We start from the raw sequence: 24,227 nt of genomic DNA, 5'->3' as shown, positions 1-24,227 counted from the left end.
AATTCAAAAGATAAAATACTCAGGATCAACCTTTACTAAACAAAGACAGTATGAAAGTGGGTTCCCACTTTCAATAAGAAGGGAGCACATTTATATCACACTTATGTTTCTCTCATTTTGGTTAACCTGCTTTATAATCAGTTTGTGAATGACTAAGATTCTCTAGATAGGTAATAAAAGGCTGAGTTTTGCTTCTGGAGAATGCAAGAAACTACTTCTATTTTTCTGGCATTTTATCAGTTTTCTAGTTGTGCCCCCAAGTAGCCCATACTCAGTCTACCCCTGTGAGCCCAGATGAGAAAGTTAAGGGTCTAAACCAGAGTGAAACTAAGCAGCAGCAACAGTTTAACCAAGAACTGCCTGAGCATACGTTTCCTTACCTGCAGTATGTGCCAGGAAGGCTTGTAGCTCAGTCATCTGTGATAGATGTCTTTACTTGCACTCTTTCTTTTCAGAAGATAATGTTACTGTCTAGTAACCATTTGAAGACATACATTATAGTAAAGCAACTGATAAATCTTTGTGACTAGCTATGCCATTAAAAACATTTACCAGGCTGGGTGCGGTGGCTCACGCCTGTAATTCCAGCCCTTTGGGAGGCCGAGGCAGGTGGATCACCTGAGGTCAGGAGTTTCAGACCAGCCTGGCCAACATGGTGAAACCCCATCTCTACTAAAAATACAAAACTTAGCAAGGCATGGTGGTGAGTGCCTGTAATCCCAGGTACTACGGAGGCTGAGGCAGCGGAATCGTTTGAACCTGGGAGGTGGAGGTTGCAGTGAGCCAAAATTGTGCCACTGCACTCCATTGTGGGCAACAGAGTGAGATTCTGTCTCAAAACAAAACAAAATAAAAAAAAAAATTTATGAATAACCAAGTTCCAAATAAACATATGGCTATTGTTCATTCATTCATTCATTCACCTTATGAGTATCTGCCATGTCAGGCATTGTTGTAGGCACTGGGTTTACAGTGAACAAAACAGACAAAAATCTCTGCCCTCAAAGAGCTTACTCTCTAGTAGGGGGTGAAGATAAATTAATACAATGTATTAAATGATGTAAAATAAAAAAGATAAGGCAGGGACATGTGATACAGGGGGTTGTTGAAATTTTATATGTGGGACAGCCCAGGAAAGGATCACTGAAAATAGACAATTTGGCTGAACAATCTTCTTGATTCTCTGGGCAGTCTCCTTGGTCCTTGGTCTTTTCTAAATGGTCTAGAACTTTCTGGCAAAAAAAAAAAAAAAAAAGATCTTGGTCCTTACCCTGAAAAATGCTCATGATAAACAACAATAATTATAATGAATTATAGATCAAAATAATGAACAAAATATATATGTATACTTAAAACGAACTATAATTCACATTTAAAGAGACACTTAGAAATGCCAGACAGTGCTAATTTGTCCTTTGTTAGAAGCAATTCCCCCAGAGAATAATCTGCACAAATACCAACACATTCAAATCCAAATAGAGATGAATGCTTCTCTTTTGTTTTCAGGTTTCTTATTCTCTAATACAGCATAAAATACAACCATGATACAGACAAAGTAAAACATTAAAAACCTATCACTGGAACGACATGACAGAATGAACAGATCACATTAAAACAACTCCTTTAAGTTAGTGGGATGAAGGCTGTAATGCACAAGGATGCAAAACAAAGCGATTGAACACTGAAGATAGAATAGCTCCACTCAGAACCCTGCAGCCACGTTCTACTCCCACTGGGTTATTACAAGGAATACCATAAGCTTTTGGGATCTCCTTTTCATTTAATTACAGAATCCATCCATCAATTAAACCACTTTCTTCATCTCATTACCAGCCCAGTACATTTTCTGAGGTGACAAATGGTAATTAGGTTCTCCTTCCTTCAGATGCTAGCATTTAGTATTCAGTTCCTGCCTTTTGCTCTTTCCCAGGGAAATTTCACACACAATTATATATCAGTCATTATCCACATGCCAAAGGCTTCCAAATTCTTAGTCCCAACATAGACCACTATCTTAGAGCCCTACTGGACTCTGGAGGTACCATGTTACTCAACCTCAATATACCCCAAACTGAACTTAGCTTTCTCCAGCACTGCCCTGCAAGGTGCTTCTATATTTCCTTAGTTGGTGGCAACTCCATCTATCTACCCAGGCAGCTCAGCTGGACACATGGATCCCTCTTCACTCCTCCCAGTCAGTCATCAAATTCTATCGACCCTAACTTTGTCTCTTAAATCTTCTATTTTCTATCACAGCTGCTACTACCTTACACTATTTCCACCTGTGGCTCTCCCCAGCTCCATTCAATCTCCCCTATGGCCCTCACTGCCTGCATGCTATGCGTCTCTCCATCACAGGACTTCTTACTTGGTCTCATAAATGTTGCTTACTTATATGTCTCTTTTAATACCCCAGGAGTTCTTTGACAACCTAGTAAGTTGTCTCTATTATTAGCACTTAGCACAATGTCCTGCATGGAGTATGTGTTCAATTAACATTTAGTAAATGGGCTTGGTGTGGTGGCACGTGCCTGTAATCCCAGCTACTCAGGATCACTTGAGCTCAGGAGTTTGAGACCAGCCTGGGCAACACAGTGAGACCCCCCCCATCTCAAAACAACCACAAAATAAAACATGTAGTAAATGGATGAGTAACTCATGAATCATCAGATCCCACAATGTCAGGCATTTTAGAAAGTGAGATGAGTTCACCAACACAATTTCTGCTCACCAATCCCTACCTTGTCACAGCTAAACCTGTGGAGTCACTAGGTCTGAAACTGACCTAAGTTTGTGCTATCAACTCCAACTCCTCCATCGCAACCCTTTCCCACCCTCAAATTTGTTTAGCTCTTGTGTAAAATGTTCAGTGTCCCCTTTCTCCCTTTTTTCAAAACCTATTTTTAGCAAAAAGAGTTCATCCTTGCTTTTCATTCCCAAAGGCATTTTACATCGTTGGCCTTTTTTTCTAGGGGAAATCAACCTCTGCCCCCACTCAAGAAATAGAAGGCTTTGTCTACAAGGTATATGTGTGAAGGAGAGGCAGGTGGGAGGGAGGGAAGGGAATTCCAGGGAGAAAGCTTGGCTGGACTCAAGGTCACAGTCAGAACTGGAATGTGCCTCCTGTGCACTCAGCTGGTCTTGACCAAAAGCCCGGGCTTGTTTTGGCACATGCTCCCCACCCAAAATCCTCTGTCCTGGGACATCAGCTCAGTACCTGAACATCGCAACTCTAGGTGAAACAGGAAGAAAACGAAACTGTTGTTTTAGGACTTCGCTGCAATTGGGTCACTTGGGCTAGGAGGAAGACAGCATTCCTCAGGGAAAAGACTGCTATTTCTGCTGGGATTTATAAGAAGTAAAGACGCCAAGGAAATTCAGTGTCCTGATCCGATTAGGATGGAGACAGAAGGGTCTTTGGAGAGAGAGCAAGCCCTGTCAAGATGGTGCAGACGAGGTTTGGAGTAAGTCTGAAAAATGGCCCTGGCTTGTACTTTCTGATCCATTTTCCCATAAACCTAAAACTGCTCTAGAATGAAGAAAAGAAATGAAAGAAGGAAATGAAAGAATGAAAGAAAAGAAGGAAAGGAAAAGAAGGGAAGGAAGGAAAAGGAAAGGAATAGAATGGAATGAGAAGGGAAGAAAAGGAAAGGAAGAAAAGAAAAACAAAAAGAAAAGAAAATAAAAGAAATGAAGTGAAAAGAAAAGGCTCTTGCTAATGAGAAATGTCTCATGTCAGAGATGGCCTGAGAATACGAGGGCAGTTGGTGCCTATTCTGTGCTGTGACCTCCCACCATTAGCCCAGACTTTAATTAAGTCTGCTGCTGAAAAGAGCTGCCTTGGGGTAGTGGTACTATGGAAGAGGAGAGAGAGGAAAAATCTGTGGGATGAAGCAATGAAAAAGGCACAGCACTCACAGGAGGAGACCAAGACTTTGATACTGGCAAGAATTTGGAGTGAGGGAACCACAGGAATGCATACCTCGAGGAATCTTTAGAACTGTGCTGTCCAGTACAGTAGCCACTAACCACATGTGGCTACTGACCGTTTGAAATGTGTCTAGTCCAGGCCGGGCACGGTGGCTCATGCCTGTAATCCCCGCACTTTGGGAGGCCAAGGTGGGCGGATCACCTGAGGTCAGGAGTTCAAGAGCAGCCTGATCAACATGGTAAAACCCTGTGTCTACAAATAATACAGAAAAAAATTAACTGGGTGTGGTGTCACAACCCTGTAACCCCAGCTACTCGGGACGCTGAGGTAGGAGAATTGCTTGAACTCCGAAGGTGGAGGTTGTAGTGAGCCAAGATCACTCCACTGCACTCCAGCCCTGGTGACAAGAGTGAAACTCCATCTCAAAAAAAATTAAAAAAAAAAAAAAAAAAAGAATGTGCGGCCAAGTGCAGTGGCTGACGCCTGTAATCCCAGGGCTTTGGGAGGCTGAGACAGGCGGATCACAAGGTCAAGAGATGGAGCCCATCCTGGCCAACATGGTGAAAACTTGTCTCTACTAAAAAAAAAAACAAAAACCAAAAATTAGCTGGGTGTGGAGGCGCACACCTGTAGTCCCAGCTACTCAGGAGGCTGAGGCAGGAGAATCCCTTGAACATGGGAGGCGGAGGCTGCAGTGAGCTGAGATCACGCCATTGCACTCCAGCCTGGCAACAGAGTGAGACTCTGTATCAAACAAAACAAAGCAAAGCAAAAAAACAAAAACAAAAAGAAATGTGTCTAGTCTAAATTGAGATGTGTTAAGGTAGTATTAAAAAAAAGAATGTCAAGTATCTCAATACTTTTTATATTACTTATTGAAATGATAATATTTCAGATAGGGTTAAATAAAACATATTAATGAAAATTAACTACACCTTTCCCTTTCACCCTTTTCAATATGGCTATTAGAATATTTAGAATTATACAAGTGACTTGTATTTTTTAAAATTTATTTATTTTTTAAGTTTTGGGGTGCATGTGCAGGAAGTGCAGGTTTGTCATACAGGGAAACGTGTGCCAGCTTACATGATATTTCTGCCTGAAGCACTTCACCCTTGCAAGACTCCTCATATTTATAACAGTGATGACAGTGCTGCTCTAGAATCTTGGGAAAAGTCACGGACTCCCTGCAGTATAAGGCATGGGGAACCTAAACCACTTTCTCCAGATATTAAAGAAAAAGATGATTCCAGAACGTTGGGACACAAGCTAGTAGCTATTGCCAGATTAAGTGTGAGAAAATATAAATGTATAAGGATAGATGACTGACTCATTTATTTTAGTAACATTTTGTTAAATTGAAAAATAATTCCTACAAATAGCAAGTATTCTTCAAATGGAATTCAATTTAAACAAAAACTCGACTTTTCAAGAACACATTTATAGCATGAAACAAGATATATGATACAACTTTCCAAGATGAGGAATTAACATTTGGTCCTTAGAATTAAACTAAAGGAGGAAAAAAAGCAAGGGAGCTTTCACCCCACAGGGGATAAATGAATGTCTATTCTAACACCTCGATGTGTTGAACAGTGAGTACCCAGATCTGAGTCTACTACTCCATGCTTTCAAGTAGAAATATAAAATACAGAGAGAGCTGGGCGTGGCGGCTCACACCTGTAATCCCAGCACTTTGGGATGCTGAGGCAGGAGAATCCCTTGAGATTAGGAGTCCAAGACCAGCCTGGCCAACATGATGAAACCCTGTCTCTACTAAAAAACAAAACAAAACAAAACAAAAAAACACAAAAATTAGCTGGGCATGGTGGCGGGTGCCTGTAAGGTTAAGCCAGGAAAATTGCTTGAACCCAGGAGGCAGAGGTTGCAGTGAGCTGAGATCACACCACACTGCACTCTAGCCTGGCAACAGAGCGAGACTCCATCTTAAATAAATAAATAAATAAATAAATAAATAATAAAATAGAATAAATAAAATAAAATATATACATGACTGCAGTCATTTATGGATTGTATTTATTTCACACCAAATCTATCCTTTGAGTCATGTCACAATAAATTTATGAGAAAAAATAAAAATACAATGCTGACTCCAAGTTAACTAAACTGGATATAACCAGAAAACATTTTTTCTCTGACATACTCCCTAAGAAGCTCTGATTGGGGGTCTATATTAATATACACTTATCTGGTATGTGGAATCTGCAAACGTCAGACCTGGGATGATGTAAGTTTCATGTGGTCTAGTCTCTTTATTTTACAGATAAGGACACTGAGCCACAGAGAGACAAGTAAATTGTCCGCAATCAGCTGCTTAATGGCAAGGCAGGACTCAAGCCACACAACGTGACAGCACAGCACCCTGGGTGTGACCTTGATATTTCCTCATGGCCAACTTGGGTTGGGTGAAAACTGGGGTTTATCATACTTACTCACAGGGGTTTTCAGGAGGGTTAAATAAACCCTCTCTGAGATGTCGACACGGCATTTGTAACGCACGTCATGCATTGAGCATTGAGCTTATTTGAGGCAGTTAAGCTCATACCCTCCCCTCTTTCCACCTTCTTGCCCTAGCTACACATGCTAGCATTCTTTCTCCTGAAAACTTTACCTTCAGTGTAAGGAACAGCTGTGGACTCCAGGAAAGCGCTCCCTCCTCCTTTATTCATGTATTTCGTGGTCACTAGGAAGACTGGAATCTGCCTGAGAGCCCCCCTGGCCGTGGATGGATGGCTTAGGATGACAATGCTGAGTCTTTGTGACGTAAGACACTCAAAACAAAACACAGTTTCCAGAAATGAAAGTGCTTACCATAGGCAGGGCATAGGAATGAGGGTGCTTACCCCAGGCAGGGTACAGAGTAAATTTACAGAGTGCTCTCCGAGTCTCCTCTGCCTTCCTTCTCTGACATCCTTGAACCCTATCTTGAGCTACCTGGACATGCCCTCAGCCCAAGTAACCTATTTATCAAACAAACACACAAAACCATTCTTCTTTCTTTTCTTCCCCAGTTGGCCACGCCCTGGCTCTGAAATAACAGGTTGGCGTATTTCATACAAAGATGCCAATCTTTGTAAACCCCAAAAGGTAGGCTTGTTAATGGAAATCAACACCAAACTGGTAGCTTCTTGGATGGGAGGTCTTTTTCTGCTTGGAGGTCTCCCGAGTGTTCTTGCTTAATTCTCACTTCTCAATACACAAACACACACACACACACACACACACACACAGAGGAGCCAGTGACTTGGCACCCAATCTTGCATGTTTTCCAGGCCTCCTATAACTAATGGATATTGGGACAAGCTACTTTGTAGTAGGAGTTCCTCATTTCAGAGAAAAAGAAAAAGAAGGCAAAAACCACAGAAGTGTATTTTTACTGCTCTTTCTCAGTGTTAGTCCCTTCTTCCAGGAGAAGGGACCTCAGTGAGCACCCAAAGGCCCATGAACCACTGGTTTTAGCAGGACTCGTTCTCGCCCTAGAGTCTAACTGAATCCCAAACTGGCAGTAAATGATGTCAGGGCTTCTCAGGGCATTCACTTATCATCCAGTGACCCGATGTGGAGTTAAGGGGATGGGCTGGACCCAAGGCGAGCCCTGACCATGGCATGCCACTGAGCCATGAAGCTGGAGGCACCATACCTTTGCAGGTGAAACACTTGATGTGGAAATGTTTGGTCTGGACCCGAAGCACTTCACCCTTGCAAGGCTCCCCACATTTATGGCAGTGAATGACAGGCTTCTCCGATGGGTGGTGAGGGTCCTGAGGGTGTGCCACTGAAAGAAAATCAATAAAAGATCCAGGTGAGTAGAGACCATTCCTGGTGTCAAGTGAATCACAGAGATTGATTCGACAGGGTGAACGGAGCAGCCCCTCCAAGCCATAATCCTGGAGACACAAAGACCCATAAGACAGTCGTGGCTTTAACAGTCCAGGGGAGAAAACACCAGGCGTGTTCCTCAGTGGAGCCTGCTGTCTTCTCCCTTCCTCCCAAACTTCTCTGGGATGACATCATTGAACTATTGAATACACTATCTTGCTTAGTTCAATATTTTGTAGTGTGGATTTGTAATATGTCTTTATATTGATTTAGAAGGCACCTTCAGCAGGAGTTCACTGTGGACTGTAAGTCCTTGAAGATGGGGACCATTTCTTAAAGTTTATCCTTTTTGTCTCACCAGTTGTATTTCTCCCTCCTTCTCCCAGCTTCTTGGGACATAGCAGAATGTTCAGGCACCAAAGGTGCTCAGTACATGTTTCTTTATTCATTAATTAGTGTGTGCTGGACAGTTTCTAGCCTGCTTTACCAGAGGCTCATTCCTGATCATAAATGGCAACTCATCCAATCTGCTGCAGGCCTATGATGCGCCTACCATTATGTGCATAGTGTCTGATACACACACTGCAGGCAGTAAATTTTTAAAAAATAAACTAGGAACAACATGGATCTCTCTGAGCCTCAGTTTCCTTTCCCATAAAACAAACAGGATTGGCCCAGGGGATTTATAGGGTCTTTTCAGACCCTAACATCACATGATGGGGCTTACGAAGATACTAAGAGAATACTAAAAGAATACTCGTAGTTTCCAGAGTGTGGCCTTCAGAGACTAGAAGTTACTGTGACTGCCCAGCGCTGGGACTGGGATGTACAGCCTCCCCTTTACAAAGGCCTGGAGATAAGGCAGTGAGGGGACACTTGTGGCTTTGAGCTCATCAAGAGTTTTCATTTAACTTGCAGTTTCTCCAGCTAGAGAATGCAGATAGGCAGTGTTTGCTACCAAATTCCCTTTTTGATGTGGAGCCTCAGAAGCAGGAACATCATGGTGATATGTAAAAACATACTCCTTAAGGAATGACATGAGCAAGAATGACATGAGCAAGGAATGACATGGGACAAGAACATTGAACCTAAAATTAATCAACCAACACAAAGATGATTTTTCCCTCCAAAGGTAAAACCAGGCTGAGCAGGGGTTAGATGTGGGCAGATATTGCTGAAACTCAGTTTAGAAAACACCTTACAACAAGGAGCTCGCTGTATACCACAATATAATAGTTCACTGTTTCTCTCAGACCTCAGCAGTGTTCTCATTTTGCCTGGCAAGAGTTCGAACAAGATAGTCCAAATAATCCATTACTGGCTAACTTCTGAGAAACAAGGTTCTTCTTGTGAGATTCTGACTAGGAGCAGGTGTAGTTTCAGGTGGAACACCTGATCTGTGTTCTACTGCAATGGACCCTGGGAATGGCCACAAAGATACCAAGGTTGCAATTCACCTGCAATTCCATATCTATCCCCTGGGATCTCTCTTGAAAACCTGTATTTACAACATAACTCAGTTATTATCTAAAGGAATTAAGGAGGGACATGCTCTCAAGATCTCTAAACAATGACTGACTTTTAAAGTGATGTATATCAAGGCCAAAAAACCTATCCCTTGCACATTAAAAAAAAAAAAAAGTTTCCTTGGCTGGGCATGGTGGCTCACGCCTGTAATCCCAGCGCTTTGGGAGGCCCAGGGGGGCAGATCACCTGAGGTCAGGAGTTCGAGACCAGCCTGGCTAACATGGTGAAACCCAGTCTCTACTAAAAATACAAACATTAGTCGGGCGTGGTGGCAGGTGCCTGTAATCCCAGCTACTCAGGAGGCTGAGGCAGGAGAATCGCTTGAATACGGGAGGCAGAGGTTGCAGTGAGCCGAGATCACACCATTGCACTCCAGCCTGGAGGACAAGAGCGAGTCTTTGTCTCAAAAAAAAAAAAAAAAAGTTTTCCTTAAAAATATCTGCTTTAAGTCCTTGTGTTTTTTGATTCCTGCTTCCTATAAGAAAGAATTCAAGTGGTATTTATTGGCATCTACTAAATGCCACACATAATGCAGGGTGTTTACATAAGCCACTTTATTTCATCCTCACCACCTCTCTCTCTCAGTGAAGTGAATAATACTGTTCCCATTTGACAGTTGACAGATAAGGAAACAGAGCCGCAGAGAAGTTGAACAACCTGCCCAAGAAGCAGAGGAAGCTGAAAGATCCACACCCAGGCCTTTCTGACTGCCAAGTTCATGCTCCTTCCATGAAGTTTGTAAAAATCAGAAAATTGTTGTAAGTCAAAAATAATTATTATTTATAAGTATTATTATTATACCTTTAATTTATACGGCAAGTTCAAGTGCCGTTCTAAAAGCAGCAGCTAGGGCTTGGCTTGTAAAGGGCACACATGTAGCAATAAGGTTTTTGATAACTGAGCATGGCACCCAGGTGGTAACACCCAAGGCAACTGTATGAATCCTCCTGATCAGAACCTTCTGTACCATGTATTAAAAAGGCAGGTTCTTCAGCCCCAGTGACTAGGAGTGGGAGTCAGGCATCTACCTTTTTAGTAAACTACTCAGGTGATTCTTACGCATACTCCAATTTAAGAGCTATTTCCCTTTAGAATTCAGACAATATGAATATGCCAGCTACAGAGAAGAGCTAGAATTTCAAAAGTAATTCAAAAGACCATCCTCTTCAGCAACAATATGAGAACATAGTGAATCTCTTGACTACACAGGAGAATGCATTTTTGGATAAGAAAATGCACTGCAGTTTTTCTTGACACTTGAATTTCTTATTGCTAAGCAAGGCAGTCATGCTGAGTAATGATGAGGGAAGGAAAATATCGTTTCATTTCTTGGCTTTTCTCTATGTCCAAATAAAGGAGCCACTGCCAATGCTGGCACCAGCTACCAAGGTCAGAACTGGGATCAGTGTCTGCATTTTGCAAGTTTCCCTTTGGAAATATACATTACACCACAAAGTCCTCCATGCCCAGAGATGACTTGCTTTGCTTTCACCCAGAGACTAGACTGTGTTTAGTTGCCTTTCCTTCATACAACAGCCTAGGCAGACACATCAGAACCACCCATCTGTAAAGAATTCGGCTTTTCTTACTAGAGAAGGACAGAATCCAAAGACCAAAAGAGATTCGGTTCTTATTTCATCCCAACTCAAGTCAGTGTCAAGAAAGGAATCTCTCTCCTTTTCAAAAATGAATAAAGAGGTCAACTTTATATAATTGTCTTTGACAGTCTGGTTATTACCACATGTATGTTTGTTGACTCGATGTTACAATTTTGAAATATGCTGCGTCATTTCCAATACAGACATGACATTGGTTCTGCACTTCCCCTTATCTGCCAACTGGCTCTGCTGCAAATTTTTACTTGACTGTTCCATCTTTCAAGGCTCAAGTGGTCCCTACTTATTTTACTGATAGGGAAACTGAAGAGCAAAGAGTTTACATTCCTTGCCCAAAGTCATCAGGAGTTACTGGCAGAGGCACACTTAGCACTCAGGCTCCCAGCCCTTTCCACTCTACCAAGTAGTCAATGATTTACCCTGGAACTTGAGCAGACACAGTTCAAACCTTCCATGGCTCATCATTTTTGTTGCCTAAATAAGGATTGTACAACGAAAAACCGAAAGCATGGCTGCACACTCTCTGAACAATGAGGAAATACCTACAAAGAGCCAAGAGTCTACCTGCCTGAAAAAGCAATGGGATTCCTCCACTGCAGAATACCCAGTTTGGAGGAATTCTCACTACTCAGCTAAAGCAGCCGATTGCACCGCTTACTGAGGAGTTTCACACTGTCTTTCAGAGTCAAGTAAAGCAGATCAGCCCCGTCTCTGAACTCCAGTACAGGACAGAAAGCAAAAATGCCACTTTCGATGTGTTACTTTTGGAATGTCTATTAACGATCTCAGGCAATGAGACTGGGAGAATGAGACCACTGAAGAAATCCCAGTAACCTTCAGTGCAGTCAAGCAGAGGCCATGACAGATCATAAGAGGAAGTCCACAAAGCTAAGCAGAATCCCTCTTTCAAATCCAGAACTAGCCTCATCTTGCCCAAGCTACCTTTCTCTGGGGAACAGACTGTGGAACTAGACTGCCAGAAACAGAACATCTGGGAAAGCACATTTGAAATAAAAATCTCCTTAGCAGGTAAATATCACAAACCTGTGACAGAGTACTTTTTGTGTGTGTGTGTGTATGTGACAGAGTCTTGCTCTGTCACCAGGCTGGAGTGCAGTGGTGCGATGTCAGCTCATTGCAACCTCTCTCTCCTGGATTCAAGCAATTCTTCTGCCTCAGTCTCCCTAGTAGCTGGGACTATAGGCGCACACCACCATGCCCAGCTAATTTTTGTTATTTTTAGTAGAGACGGAGTTTCCCCATGTTGGCCAGGATAGTCTCGATCTCTTGACCTTGTGATCCACTCGCCTCGGCCTCCCAAAGTGCTGGGATTACAGGCATAAGCCATCGCGTCCAGCCCAGAGTACTCTTAGTTACAGCTTGCTCTGGGTCATCTGAAATATTCAGTATATCACAGGTAACATACATATTCTCCCTCTCAAGCCCCCTGCCTTCCTCATTGCACCGTCACTCCCTAACCCATAAGCCTTTGGAACAACACGGTGCTTGATGGCTTCCAAAACCCTTTCCTCTGCTCTGTCTCATTTCTCTCTCACGGGAGTTCTCAGGTAGGAAGAACAGGTACCGTCAACCCTTCTTAGAAACAGACAAACTGAGGCTCAGAGGAATGAAATGACTCACCCAAGGTGGCGCAGCCAAGAAATAAAGAGTTGGCGGCAACCTAGTGCGGTGACTTCTAACCCAGTCCTCTTTATACCAGAATAATCCCCTAATCACCAGTGCTTCAAACCTGATTCTACCCTCTCTTTCATTTCCCACCGAATTTTGTCCACCCTCACATCCCCTGTGCCTCATCCCTTTTCTTACCCCATGAACCCAGGCCCTCAACTCCTTTTTCTTGGATTGCTGAAAATTTCCCACACCCTGGCATTTTTTTTTTTTTTTTCCGAGACTGAGTTTTGCTCTGTCACCAGGCTGGAGTGCAGTGGTGCCATCTCGGCTCACTGCAATCTCTACCTCCCGGGTTCAAGCAATTCCCCTGCCTCAGCCTCCCAAGTAGCCGGGACTACAGGCACGCACCACCATGCTCAGCTAATTTTTGTATTTTAGTAGAGACAGGGTTTCACCATGTTGGCCAGGATGGTCTCGATCTCCTGACCTCGGGATCTACCCGGCTCTGCCTCCCAAAGTGTTGGGATTACAGGTGTGAGCCACCACACCTGGCCCCTGGCTCTTTTCTCCAAATGCAACCAGCAAAGCGTATTCTACCCAGGGAGGTGCAGCCTAACTCCCCACTCCTTAAGTGTGGGCTGTACATAGTGACCTCCTCCCATAGGGTACAGTGTGGATAGGAAGAAAAAAACGACTAACTTTACAATAGAGAAATCTGACAGACAATATCTCAGCCACGTGAGCAAGGTAAACATCAACAGTGATAAGTCACGTTGACAGAATGTACCTTTGATATGATGTGATGAAAACAGGCACTTTGCCTCTGGGGTCTTCCTCCCAAAAACAAAACAAAAAAACCAAAATCCATAATCCTTATGAAATTATGAGAAAAATCCCAAATGGAGGGACATTCTACAAAACAAAAACACCTGACAACTACTCTTCAAAATTGTAAAGATCATAAAAAACAAAGAATGTCTGAGAAATGATCACAGCCAAGAGGAGCCTACGGAGATGTGATGACTAAACGTAATGTGGGATCCTGGATGGGATCCCAGAACAGAGAAAGAACATTAGGTAAAAACTACGGAAATCTGAATAGTGTGGCCTTTAGTTTACAACAGTGTGCCAATACAGTCCGGTAACTATAACAAATGTATTATACCAACGCAAAATGTTACTAACAGGGAAAACCAAGTGTTGAGTATATAGTAAATACCTGTATTATCTTCTCAATTTTTTTTATTCGTCTAAAATGGTTTTAAGAAAATAATGCCTATAAGCTGGGCACGGTGGCTCATGCCTGTAATCCCAGCACTTTGGGAGGCCAAGGTGGGCGGATCATTTAAGGTCAGGAGTTCAAGACCAGCCTGGCCAACATGGTAAAACCCCATCTCTACTAAAATACAAAAAGTAGCTGGGCATGGTGGCGTGATTGTGCCATTGCACTCCAGCCTGGGAGACAAGAGCAAAAGTCTGTCTCCAAAAAAATAAATAAATAAAATAAAATAAAGCTTATTTTAAAAAGAAAAACAAAGGCCGGGCACAGTGGCTCACACCTGTAATCTCAGCACTTTGGGAGGCTGGGGTGGGCAGATCAGCTGAGGTCAGGAGTTCCAAATCAGCCTGGCCAACATGGCAAAACTCTGTCTCTACTAAAAATACAAAAATTAGCTGGGTGTGGTGGCAGGTGCCTGTAATCCCAGCTACTTGGGAGGCTGAGACAGGAGATTCGCTTGAACCCAGGAGGCGGAGGTGGCAGTGAACCAAGATCATGCCACTGCACTCCAGCCTGGGTGAGACTCAGCCTCAGAAAAAATTAAAATAATAATTTAAAAAAAAGAAAAAGAACAACAACAGAAGTTCCAAATAGCTCTCTCAGTCCCAACTCCTCAAGCTTAAAGTTCTCCACCTAACTTCAGAGATCTTCAATAACATGGCTCATGTCTGCTTTTTAGGTGTCTAGGAAGGAACCACCTCTATTGGGTACTTATCCCTGTGCTAAGTGATTTGATCACAGACAGTCCGACTCTGGAGACCAAGCACTAAAATACTCTACTATTTATTTGTATTAATTTATAAATCTCCCTTGAGCAAGGCCTTCTGACCACTTCCTGGTCTAGCATCTTCACTCCCATTATAACTTCCCTTCCTGTGGTTTCTCTTCTCCTCATCTGTTCAAATCAAACTTGACCCATATGGTGTAGCCCAGGTCCTGGTGCTTCTCTGAAGCTTTCATGCTGGCTTAGATTGATAAAATATTTCCTTCTCCTCCATGTCCTCCAGCACTGAATATCTGTACTATTACCAATGTTTCTCTTGGTTTGTGTTTCTTTTGCTTTTACTTCACAATCCTGGCCCTACAAAACTGCAAGCTCAATGGTCAGTTCCTCCAAATGTCTGAAATAGTTCTGATTTCAAAGATCAAATAGCCTGAGTTGTCATCTCTGTACTTCTCAGTTCAATGTTGGGATTAGGGAAAATAGGGTTACCACCTAATAACACTATAGGGGCATCTCCCATGTGAAGGTCCAGGGTCCTGAACTTCTGACGTTTGCAATAAATCATTCCAGAACACTATGACGTTATTATAACAAGTAAAATGTACTGAATATTTAACAATGTTCCAGGCACTATAACAATTAATTGCTACTCACAATCAAAATAACTGCGTCACGATTGCCGTATGGGAGACTGTTGCACAATACCTGTTTTGCAGAGGAGGAAACCAAGGCTAAGAAGAGTTAAAAACTTTGTCCAAGAAAATGTAGCTAAGAAGAAACAGTTTTACTCTGGCCACATTTGGAAGCACTATGTAGGGGATTTCCACAGGAAAAAAATTATCTAGCATAGAAGGAAATCAAGCTGGTCTAATGTCCTCACTAGGCCCTGGGTGCATGGCTCAGAATTGGTCAACGCCCAGCTGCGTCATCATTCCAAAAGCAACACCTGCTAGTCGATATGCAGTTGAGAAACAATGCTTGAAGTACAAACAGAAATTCTTCCAGGCTGCAGCCATTTATGGCAGAAGAACATGTACAGAGTCAGGGTGAGATAGCAAGGAAACACGACTTGCCACTGGGAGGACCCTCTCGGCCACCTCCAGCCTGAGCTGAGGCCTGGATTGGAAATCTCTCTCTGGTTGAGACTGGTCTGGATTTGCAATCCTAAAATGCTCCTCTGTATGGTAAGGTTGATTTCTGCTTAAAGACAGGAGTCCTATTCTCATGGCAGTCTACGTTTGAGAGAGACTGCTTCATTACCTAGAATATTTTCTCTGCTTCTACCCCATTGGTTCCCACTAAAGTGTAAACACATATCACAGAGATGTGCGCTCTCCCACCTCCTACTCCCTTTCTTTGTGCTAGACCAGCACTAGTATTGAGCCCAGAAAACAAGAAACTCAACAGTTTAAATAAATGCATAGAGTGTTTAATTTGCAGTTTACCTAAAGGCCCATTTCCTGCTGTGGCAAGTGGTAGTTACTTGAAGCTACACACACAGTTACCCTGTCATTAGTTGTCCAAAATGATCCTTCTCTTAAATTGGCTTCCAAGACCTCATTTTCTTATACCATGTGAGTTTGGTAAACAGAATTATTAGTTGGCACAAACAGTCCCGGGGGATGGGCAGTATGGTGGTGGGCTTCCCTGCCACTTGTGGCTTTCACCAGTTAAGATACCCTGATACTGGCTGGGTGTGGTGGCTCATGCCTGTAATCCCAACACTTTGGGAGGCCAAAGCAGGTGGATCACCTGAGGTTGGGAGCTCGAGAAGAGCCTGGCTAACATGGTGAAACCCCATCTCTACTAAAAACACAATAATTAGCCAGGCGTGATGGCGGGCACCTGTAATCCCAGCTACTAGGGAGGCTGAGGCAGGAGAATTGCTTGAACCCAGGAGGCAGAGGTTGCAGTGAGCTGAGATCACACCACTGCACACCAGCCTGGGCAACAGAGCGATACTCTGCCTAGAAAAAAAAAAAAAAAATCTGATACTTCTGATACTTGATTTGCCTTTTCCTTGATTTGCCTTTTCCGTGGCTACATGATAGGTCCTTGCTATTCCTCCAAATATAAAAGATGCTGTCAGCAACCGTCAGCTGGACTCTTGATTATAGAAACAGCCTCTGCTCAAATCCAGTTAATCTGATTCCCCAAAGGCAAAGAGGTACTAGGATTATTGTAATTCAGCCAGGAAATTTTCTCCTTATAAATCACTTGGTGCACTTGCCCTCATGTGCTACACCTGCCTTCTCCATGTGACGATTCATCTCAGAAAGGGATTTTAAAATCGGCTTAGTGCCTTTTCCTCCTCCTCCTAAAAGCATGACTCCTTTGACACACCTTTTGATTGAGATGACTCACTGAAATTACACCCTTCTTTGACCTCTCCTAGCCTTTCTCTGACCATGTTCAACCATTTGTCTACAGCTCCCACCTCTTCTCTCTAATTGCAATTAGAAGGGACCTCGGAGTAGGGGACTGGATTCCCAGTCCTGCCTTTCCTGACACATGCCTCAACTTCCCTGAGACTGTAAAAGGGGCCAAGAATACATGCCCGACCTTCCAGTGTGGTAGCAGAGACAGTGTGAGGCCATATCCTCCTAGGATCCTGCTATGGTTTCAATGTCCCCTCCAAAATCATGTTGAAATTTCCTTGCCATTGTAAACATTAAGAGGGGAACCTTCAAGAGGTGATTCAGTCACAAAGGCTCTGCCCTCATGAATGGATTAGTGCCATCACAGCAGGAGTGAGGAAATTATCACAGGAGCAGGTTGCTGATAAAAGGATAAAGTTCAGTCCCTATCCTGGCTCTCTAGTTTGCCCTTCTGCCTCCATCATGGGATAATACAACAAGAAAGCCCTTGCCAGATACAAATGTCTTGACCTCGGACTTCCCAGCCTCAGGAACCATAAGAAATAAATTCTGTTTCTTTATAAATTACCCAATCTGTGATATTCTGTTCTAGCAACACCAAATGGACTAAGGCAGAGCCCCACAGCCTCAGCCTGGCACACAGATGCCCATGTCAGCTGAATGTCAGGAAAGACTGCCACTAACCTGTATGAGCAGGAATTTCTGAAGCATTACAAAAATCCCTTCAGAAATTTGATTGAAACTTTTAAGGTCATCCAGGGATCTCAAATTATCCCTGCACCAGCAATTCTACTTAGAAATGAATCCAGCCTAACAAACGGGCATTGGCTTCAGTCTGAACTCTGCCAGCAGAACATCACATCTTTATGGACCACGAGAGAGCCACATCCATCCTGATTCTGAGAGTGGGAGGGATTGTGTCCCACCTGAGCCATTTACAGAAATACAAGAGAGAGGGTCAGAGTCTATTAGCATGTGGCCTAGGGTCTTGAGACAGGGTTTAGTTTAAGCATGGTACCACCATTACCTTCTACCCCCTAATTCCAAATTCAGACACCTCCGAGGAATTTGAAAACCAAAAACCAAAAACCAAAGAACTAAGATATTGATTGAGGTGTCTCTGCGGCACAAATCCGTTTGTCTCCAGCACAGGAAGTCTCCCAGCTGTCCTTCCCTTTTCTTTCTGGCTGCTTCTACTTGCAGGACATACTCAGAATCATTAAGTAGTTAAAAACAGCATTTCAAACAAACTAATGAAAAAAGCTAATATATGTGTGGCACTTCACAATTTATAAAAGGTATTCAAAGATAATAACTCCATGATCCCATCAACCCCAATTACACTGATTCTACAGATATAGAAATTGGACTTCGAAAATCTTAAGGGGGTTTCTGGGGAGAAGAAAATAAAAGTTTAAAGGATTCACCCTTGCAGTGGAGACTATGCCCAGCCCTTCCCAACTGTATGGTTGACTTCACCTTGGCAGCTTGAAATTGGCTGCAATGGAAGCATTTACACCATGGAAATTGGCAAACTTTATAAATCAGGGCTTTCCTCTCCCTGCCCTCTGGAGAGCTGGTTGTTAAACATTTACCTGCACATCATTGTGCCCAAGGTTATACTGCTTCCAAATTGCAGAGTGAAGCTTTTCATTCAAGTGCTTATAAATTTCAGAAACAAGAATGTGAACCCTTTCTGAAAAGGCGCTCTTGTTCTTGAATTGTGAATAAAGACACAAACCCGCCCTCACCTGGGTCTCTCCAGTGTCTGCACACCCACTGGGAGATGAAAGCATGAGACCTGTGTTCACAGCATCCAACGTGCAATGTCAGACATGATACTACACATTCTAGAACTACTCTCTAGACACCTAAGTTCCTGACTCCTCCCAGACCTGAACTTCAGGCTCATTCAAGCTCTCTGTATGACCTACTTTTTCTAGGTGTAACCTCTGCAAGAAAATGCAAACACATATAATCTATACCTGTCACCTTGCTAGGTATTCTTCTATTCATCCAGGTGACAGGGAGCATAACCCTGGTGGTTGATCATTCTCTTATTTACCTTCAGAATGGCCTCTGCTTGAGTGGAGAATAAAAGATCATCTACCAAAGTTTAACAAAGCACTTCGTGAAGACTATTGCTTGAAAAGAAAAAATATGTTAAAGTCCAACATGGGACTGGGAGGAGAAGGGAGAGGAAGAAAAAATTTTTAAATCCCTCCATGGAACTCCTAAATGTAACCTTCCAACCCTTGGAAAATAGGCCGGACGTGGTGGCTCATGCCTGTACTTCCAGCACTTTGGGAGGCCAAAGCAGGTGGATCACCTGAGGTCAGGAGTTCCAGGCCAGTCTGGCCAACACGGCAAAACCCAGTCTCTACTAAAAATCCAAAAATTAGCCGGGTATGGTGGCACACACCAGTAATTCCAGCTACTGGGGAGGATGAGACAGGAGAATCGCTTGAACCCAGGAGGCGGAGGTTGCAGTGAGCCGAGATTGCACCACTCACACCTTATTAATGAATGCAATTCTCCCCACTAAAGTATTAGACATGTTTTTCACCAACACGTCCCCACTCCAACAAATGTCCTCAATATCATTTCATCTCTGCTACCTTTTCAGGAAAGAGCCTATTAGAAGACATATAAAAAATCTGAATGAGATGCCATCAGACCAGTGCCCCACTCCCATGGGAGTTTTCACAAACACAACTTGCCTAGAGGAATGTCAACACCAGTGTCAGCACCAGAGATTTGCCAGAAAATTAGAAACATTAGGATATGCCTATAAGTAATTGATCCCTCACTAAAATAAGGCACTAGGAAGGGTTCAGGGCACAGCTATGAAACACACAAGTGTGGGCCAAGCTTGGTGGCTCACGTCTGTAATCCCAGCACTTTGGGAGGCTGAGGTGGATGGATCACCTGAGGTCAGGAGTTCGAGACCAGCCTGACCAACATGGACAAACCCCGTCTCTACTAAAAATACAAAATTAGCCGGGCATGGTGGCGTTTGCTTGTAATCCCAGCTACTTGGGAGGCTGAGGCAGGAGAATCGCTTGAACCCAGAAGGCACAGATTTCAGTGAGCTGAGATTGTGCCATTGCACTCCAGTCTGGGCAACAAGAGTGAAACTCCATCTCAAAAAAAGAAAGAAGAAAGAAAAACACGAAATAGTGTGGACTGTCAACTCATGTGTTCAATCCCTTTGCCGTGCAACAACTAGAATGATCTTTTAAGAGCATAATATAAACAGATCACTCCACTAATCCTTCTCTCACTCCCCTGTGGAAGATGCCCTCTGGCCCCACCACCTCTTCCAGCCTCTTCTCACACTCTCTCCACATCCTTCCAAGTTCTGGCTCTTGCTGCTTCAAGATCTCCAGGCATACTTTTCCCTGCCCAGAAGTCTCTTCTCCAGCTGTTTGCGAGCCCAGCTCCCTCTCCTCCTTCTGGTTGCACCCTCAAGCTTCTAGGTCACCTCTTCTGAGACTTCTCCCTGAACTATCTCATTAAAGCCAGTCTGCCTGCGACCCCCACCTCCGTTTCCTCTCTTTATATTTACCATAGTCTAAACATTCTATTTCTTTTTTCTTTTCCGTCTTCTCCATTACAAGGTAACTGCCATTGTATTCCCAGGGTCTGGCACAGTTGTGGGCACAAAGTCAGCACTCTATAAATGCATGTTCAATATGTTCATGTTTTGAATACCAGCCTGGCTTTCTGTCTCTTTTCCAGAGCAACAGTCTTTGTGTGAAACTGAAAGTCGGAAAAATACCTTGGGTTCACCAACAGTATCTACTATCAGTAGGTAATTTGAATGATGTCAATACCACTCAACCGATGACAAAAGATAAAAGACTCATTTAAGTCTCTGACTCAGGAAGAAAAAAAAAAAACAGCTGAAGGAAGGAGCTGATGGACCAGTCTCAAACCAACCCTGGCTAAGTTCTCTGAATGAGAGCCACACAACAAAGCACAATTTCCAGCTGACCTGACCTGCAGGGAGGAGTTTGGGTGGCCCCAGAGCCTTGGAAAAGCTAAGTGGCATGTCCCCAGAACAGGACACGATGAGTAGAACAGCCAGCAGGGACTGCTGCAGAGCAGGTGGGCAGCTTCCTCCAGTGGGCTTCCTGAGCACACATGGCTTCCAGCCTCAAACACTTTGCAACTGTTCATATGATGCCAACACATTCCTGCATCAAAGCATCATTAGCCACCTCATTTCATTCCACAACAAAAAGACCGGTGTCATTAGCTTACTTGCCCAAGGGATCTGGGCACCGAAAACCCAACAGGTCAAGTTCCTTGGTGAATTTCTATCATTGCACAGTAGAGCTTACTGGTCACAGGAAGCCACTGATGTGGTCCTGGAGTACTTGTGGCATAACAAAGGTGACAAAGTGTTGCTCTACTTGAGGCAAACTGGAAGACATTGTCCAGTGGAAAGGGGTGGACCCTCCTGAGTTCCTCTACTCACCTATCTCAGCTCTACTTACTTTCCAGGGTCCCCAAACTAATCTGTTACTAAACTCCATCTCACTGGACACATTGCCCTGATTTTACTCAGTCAAAAGGAATGATAGTAGTAACAGAAGGAATAGCAACTACTGAGCTATGTGCTGGGAGGCGATGGGTGACCAGGCATTGTTTTAAATGCTTTATGTGGATTAATTGATTCAATTTTCAAGATAACCCTATTAATTGGTACTATTATTGTCCTTATTTTCTGATGAGGAAACTCAGGCAACAGGGGGTTAAGTGACTTGCCCAAGGTGGCATAATTAGTAAACAGGTGAGCTGGATTCAAACCCATGAAGACTGGTTGCCAAGCTCCCATTCACAATTAGTAAACAGGCGATCTGGATTCAAACCCATGAAGACTGGTTGCCAGGCTCCCATTCACAATTAGTAAAGAGGCGAGCCGGATTCGAACCCATGAAGACTGGTTGCAAAGCTCCCATTCACAATTAGTAAACAGGCGATCTGGATTCGAACCCATGAAGACTGGTTGCAAAGCTCCCATTTATAAACATGACTTACTTTTTAGGCAAACCTATAAAATCCTGAAGCTTTAAGGAATAATTTTACAAAGCCACCAAGGCAACTGAAGGACAACTGTACCACAAGGGGCAAGTGAGAAAGAGAAGGATATATACTATAGGAAAGGGCGTTCAGCCTCTGAAAATCCTAACCGAAGGCAGTTGAACACTGTCTCTCCTTCTGGTTACAAATTTAATTCTCACTATCTCTTTTTTTTTTTTTTTGAGATGGAGTTTTGCTCTTGTTGCCCAGGCTGGAGTGCAATGGCGCAATCTTGGCTCACTGCAACCTCTACCTCCCGTGTTCAAGCCATTCTCCTGCCTCAGGCTCCCAACAGGTGCATGCCAACACATCTGGCTAATTTTTTTTTTTTTTTTTTTTTGTAGAGACAGGGTTTTGCTACATTGGCCAGGCTGGTCTCGAACTCTTGACCTCAGGTGATCCACCCACCTAGACCTCCCAAAGTGCCGGGATTACAGGCGTGAGTCACTGTGCCCAGCCTCTCACCACCTACTTCTTAGTCCTGTTTTATCTGCAAGGGACCTCGGGCCATTCCTTCGGATCTGGGCTGTGCTCCTACCCTGATGCTTAAATAAACTCCACAGACCAACTGACCTTCATTAACATTTATTGAGCACATGGCACAGGCCACATTTGAAGTTTTCGCAAACTACTTCATTTAAATTAACCCTAACAATAAAGATATGGAGTGGGAAGTATGGGTTTTTTACCCCATATTTATTTATTTTTTATCAAAGTTTAGGCTAAGTGTGCGCAGTGGCTCACACGTGTAATCCCAACATTTTAGGAGTACAAGGCAGTAGGATCGCTTGAGCTCAAGAGTTTGAGACCAGCTTGGGTGACATAGCAAGATCCTGTCTATATAAGAAAAAAAAAAGTTTAAAAAACCCCAAAAAACAAATATGCTTATGCATGATGGTAATTGCCTGCCCCACTTCTCCCAACCCCTATAGGCAAATGTGCTCAACGTTTGGTGTTTTTTCTTAACACTATGCTTATATCAACTCAGCCATTAGCTACTTACATCCTGTTTCTGCAGATGAGGATTCGGCTCTTACCGATATGCCCATACGACAAATTTTGGTTAAACCCATGGTCAGTGTTCACACTTTGAGAATGTAATTATTGTTCTACTAGATTCTGTAGTGCTTCCTATGAATAGATTCCCTTTCTTGTACAATGGTGTTTGTTCTCTTAGATTTAATCGTTTCCCTTTCTCCCATTTGCCTAGCTCCTGATGAATAATCCATCATGTTTTCTACCTAGTTTTGTTGTGATCTACTACTAATTCTTTCCAGTGCTCAAACTCACTAGATAACTTATCAAACCTCCCAAAGTGAAGAGAAAATTGGAGGTTCTCAGTATTATTTTAACTGAAAAAAACCCTGACTCTCAGACAGGTTAGGAGCTTGGCTCTATGTCCTCCAGGAAGTGGTAGAGACGTGATTTGCCTGCTACCAACTGCAGCACCAGCTCCCTGGAAGCACACTACCCCTGAGTAAAGAGGTGCAGGCTGTGGCTGCACAACTTCAGAGGGTGCTGCCCCCAACTCAGATGAGAACAGTGCCCTGGAGAGGCAAGGCAGAGGCCCTGTTAACAAGGTGCCTTCCAATCTCATCTCCAATGCTGCTCCTGGTCATCTTGCACCACACTGGCCCCTAACCTGGAAGTACTATGCTGACTGCTGACTCTCTGGCTGGCCTTGCTTGCCTGATTCATGTTCAGTAGTTGGCTTCTTTGTCTACTTATTATGCAAAACTACCATATTAGTGTTGTCTCACTGTGGTCGTGTGGTTTTCATAGCAGGCAGGGCCTTTCCCTGGGGGTGTCTCCATCATATCAACTCTCTCCAATGGCAAGAAGCCACTCCTGGGCTCTTGCTGCAAAAGTCCAAGTGCTTTTTAAATCCTGTTGTATATTGCAAGGGTGCTTCCAAATCAAGATAGGAGTGATGACAGACATGCCCTGCACCCAAACAATGGTTAAACCTTTCCTGCTGCATGGAAGGCCTGCTGACAACTCACCTTTTGGACATTCCTGAGGGAGGGGTGAACTCTCTCCTAAGCCTTTAAATTATTTATATATTTCTGTGTGTGTACATTACGTCATCTTCTCAGAATGGACTGCCCTGATTATCTTACCTAGAGCAGCTGCTGCTGTACTGTCCAAACTCCTCAACAAAGAATACACCCTATACCTAGGGCACAATTGTGTGTTGTAAGATAAATAATCA

General features: G+C 43.4%; 1 protein-coding gene across 5 annotated transcripts in view; it reads right to left on the bottom strand.

Annotated features, from left to right (window-relative positions):
• Window positions 1–24,227, bottom strand: part of ABLIM1 (actin binding LIM protein 1) — a 264,926-nt gene that overhangs the window by 169,035 nt on the left and 71,664 nt on the right. For all 5 annotated transcript variants that reach the window (XM_011927831.1, XM_011927832.1, XM_011927833.1 and 2 more), the window contains exon 2: window positions 7,593–7,727. In XM_011927831.1, coding sequence (XP_011783221.1) covers window positions 7,593–7,727 — 135 coding nt within the window. The remainder of the gene's footprint in view (window positions 1–7,592; window positions 7,728–24,227) is intronic.

The sequence above is a fragment of the Colobus angolensis genome, unplaced genomic scaffold (genome assembly GCF_000951035.1).
Source record: "Colobus angolensis palliatus isolate OR3802 unplaced genomic scaffold, Cang.pa_1.0 Scaffold75, whole genome shotgun sequence".
NCBI classification, from domain to species: Eukaryota; Metazoa; Chordata; class Mammalia; order Primates; family Cercopithecidae; genus Colobus; species Colobus angolensis.
The sequence above is the reverse complement of the archived record's forward strand: the minus strand, read 5'-3'. Positions and strand labels throughout refer to the sequence as shown.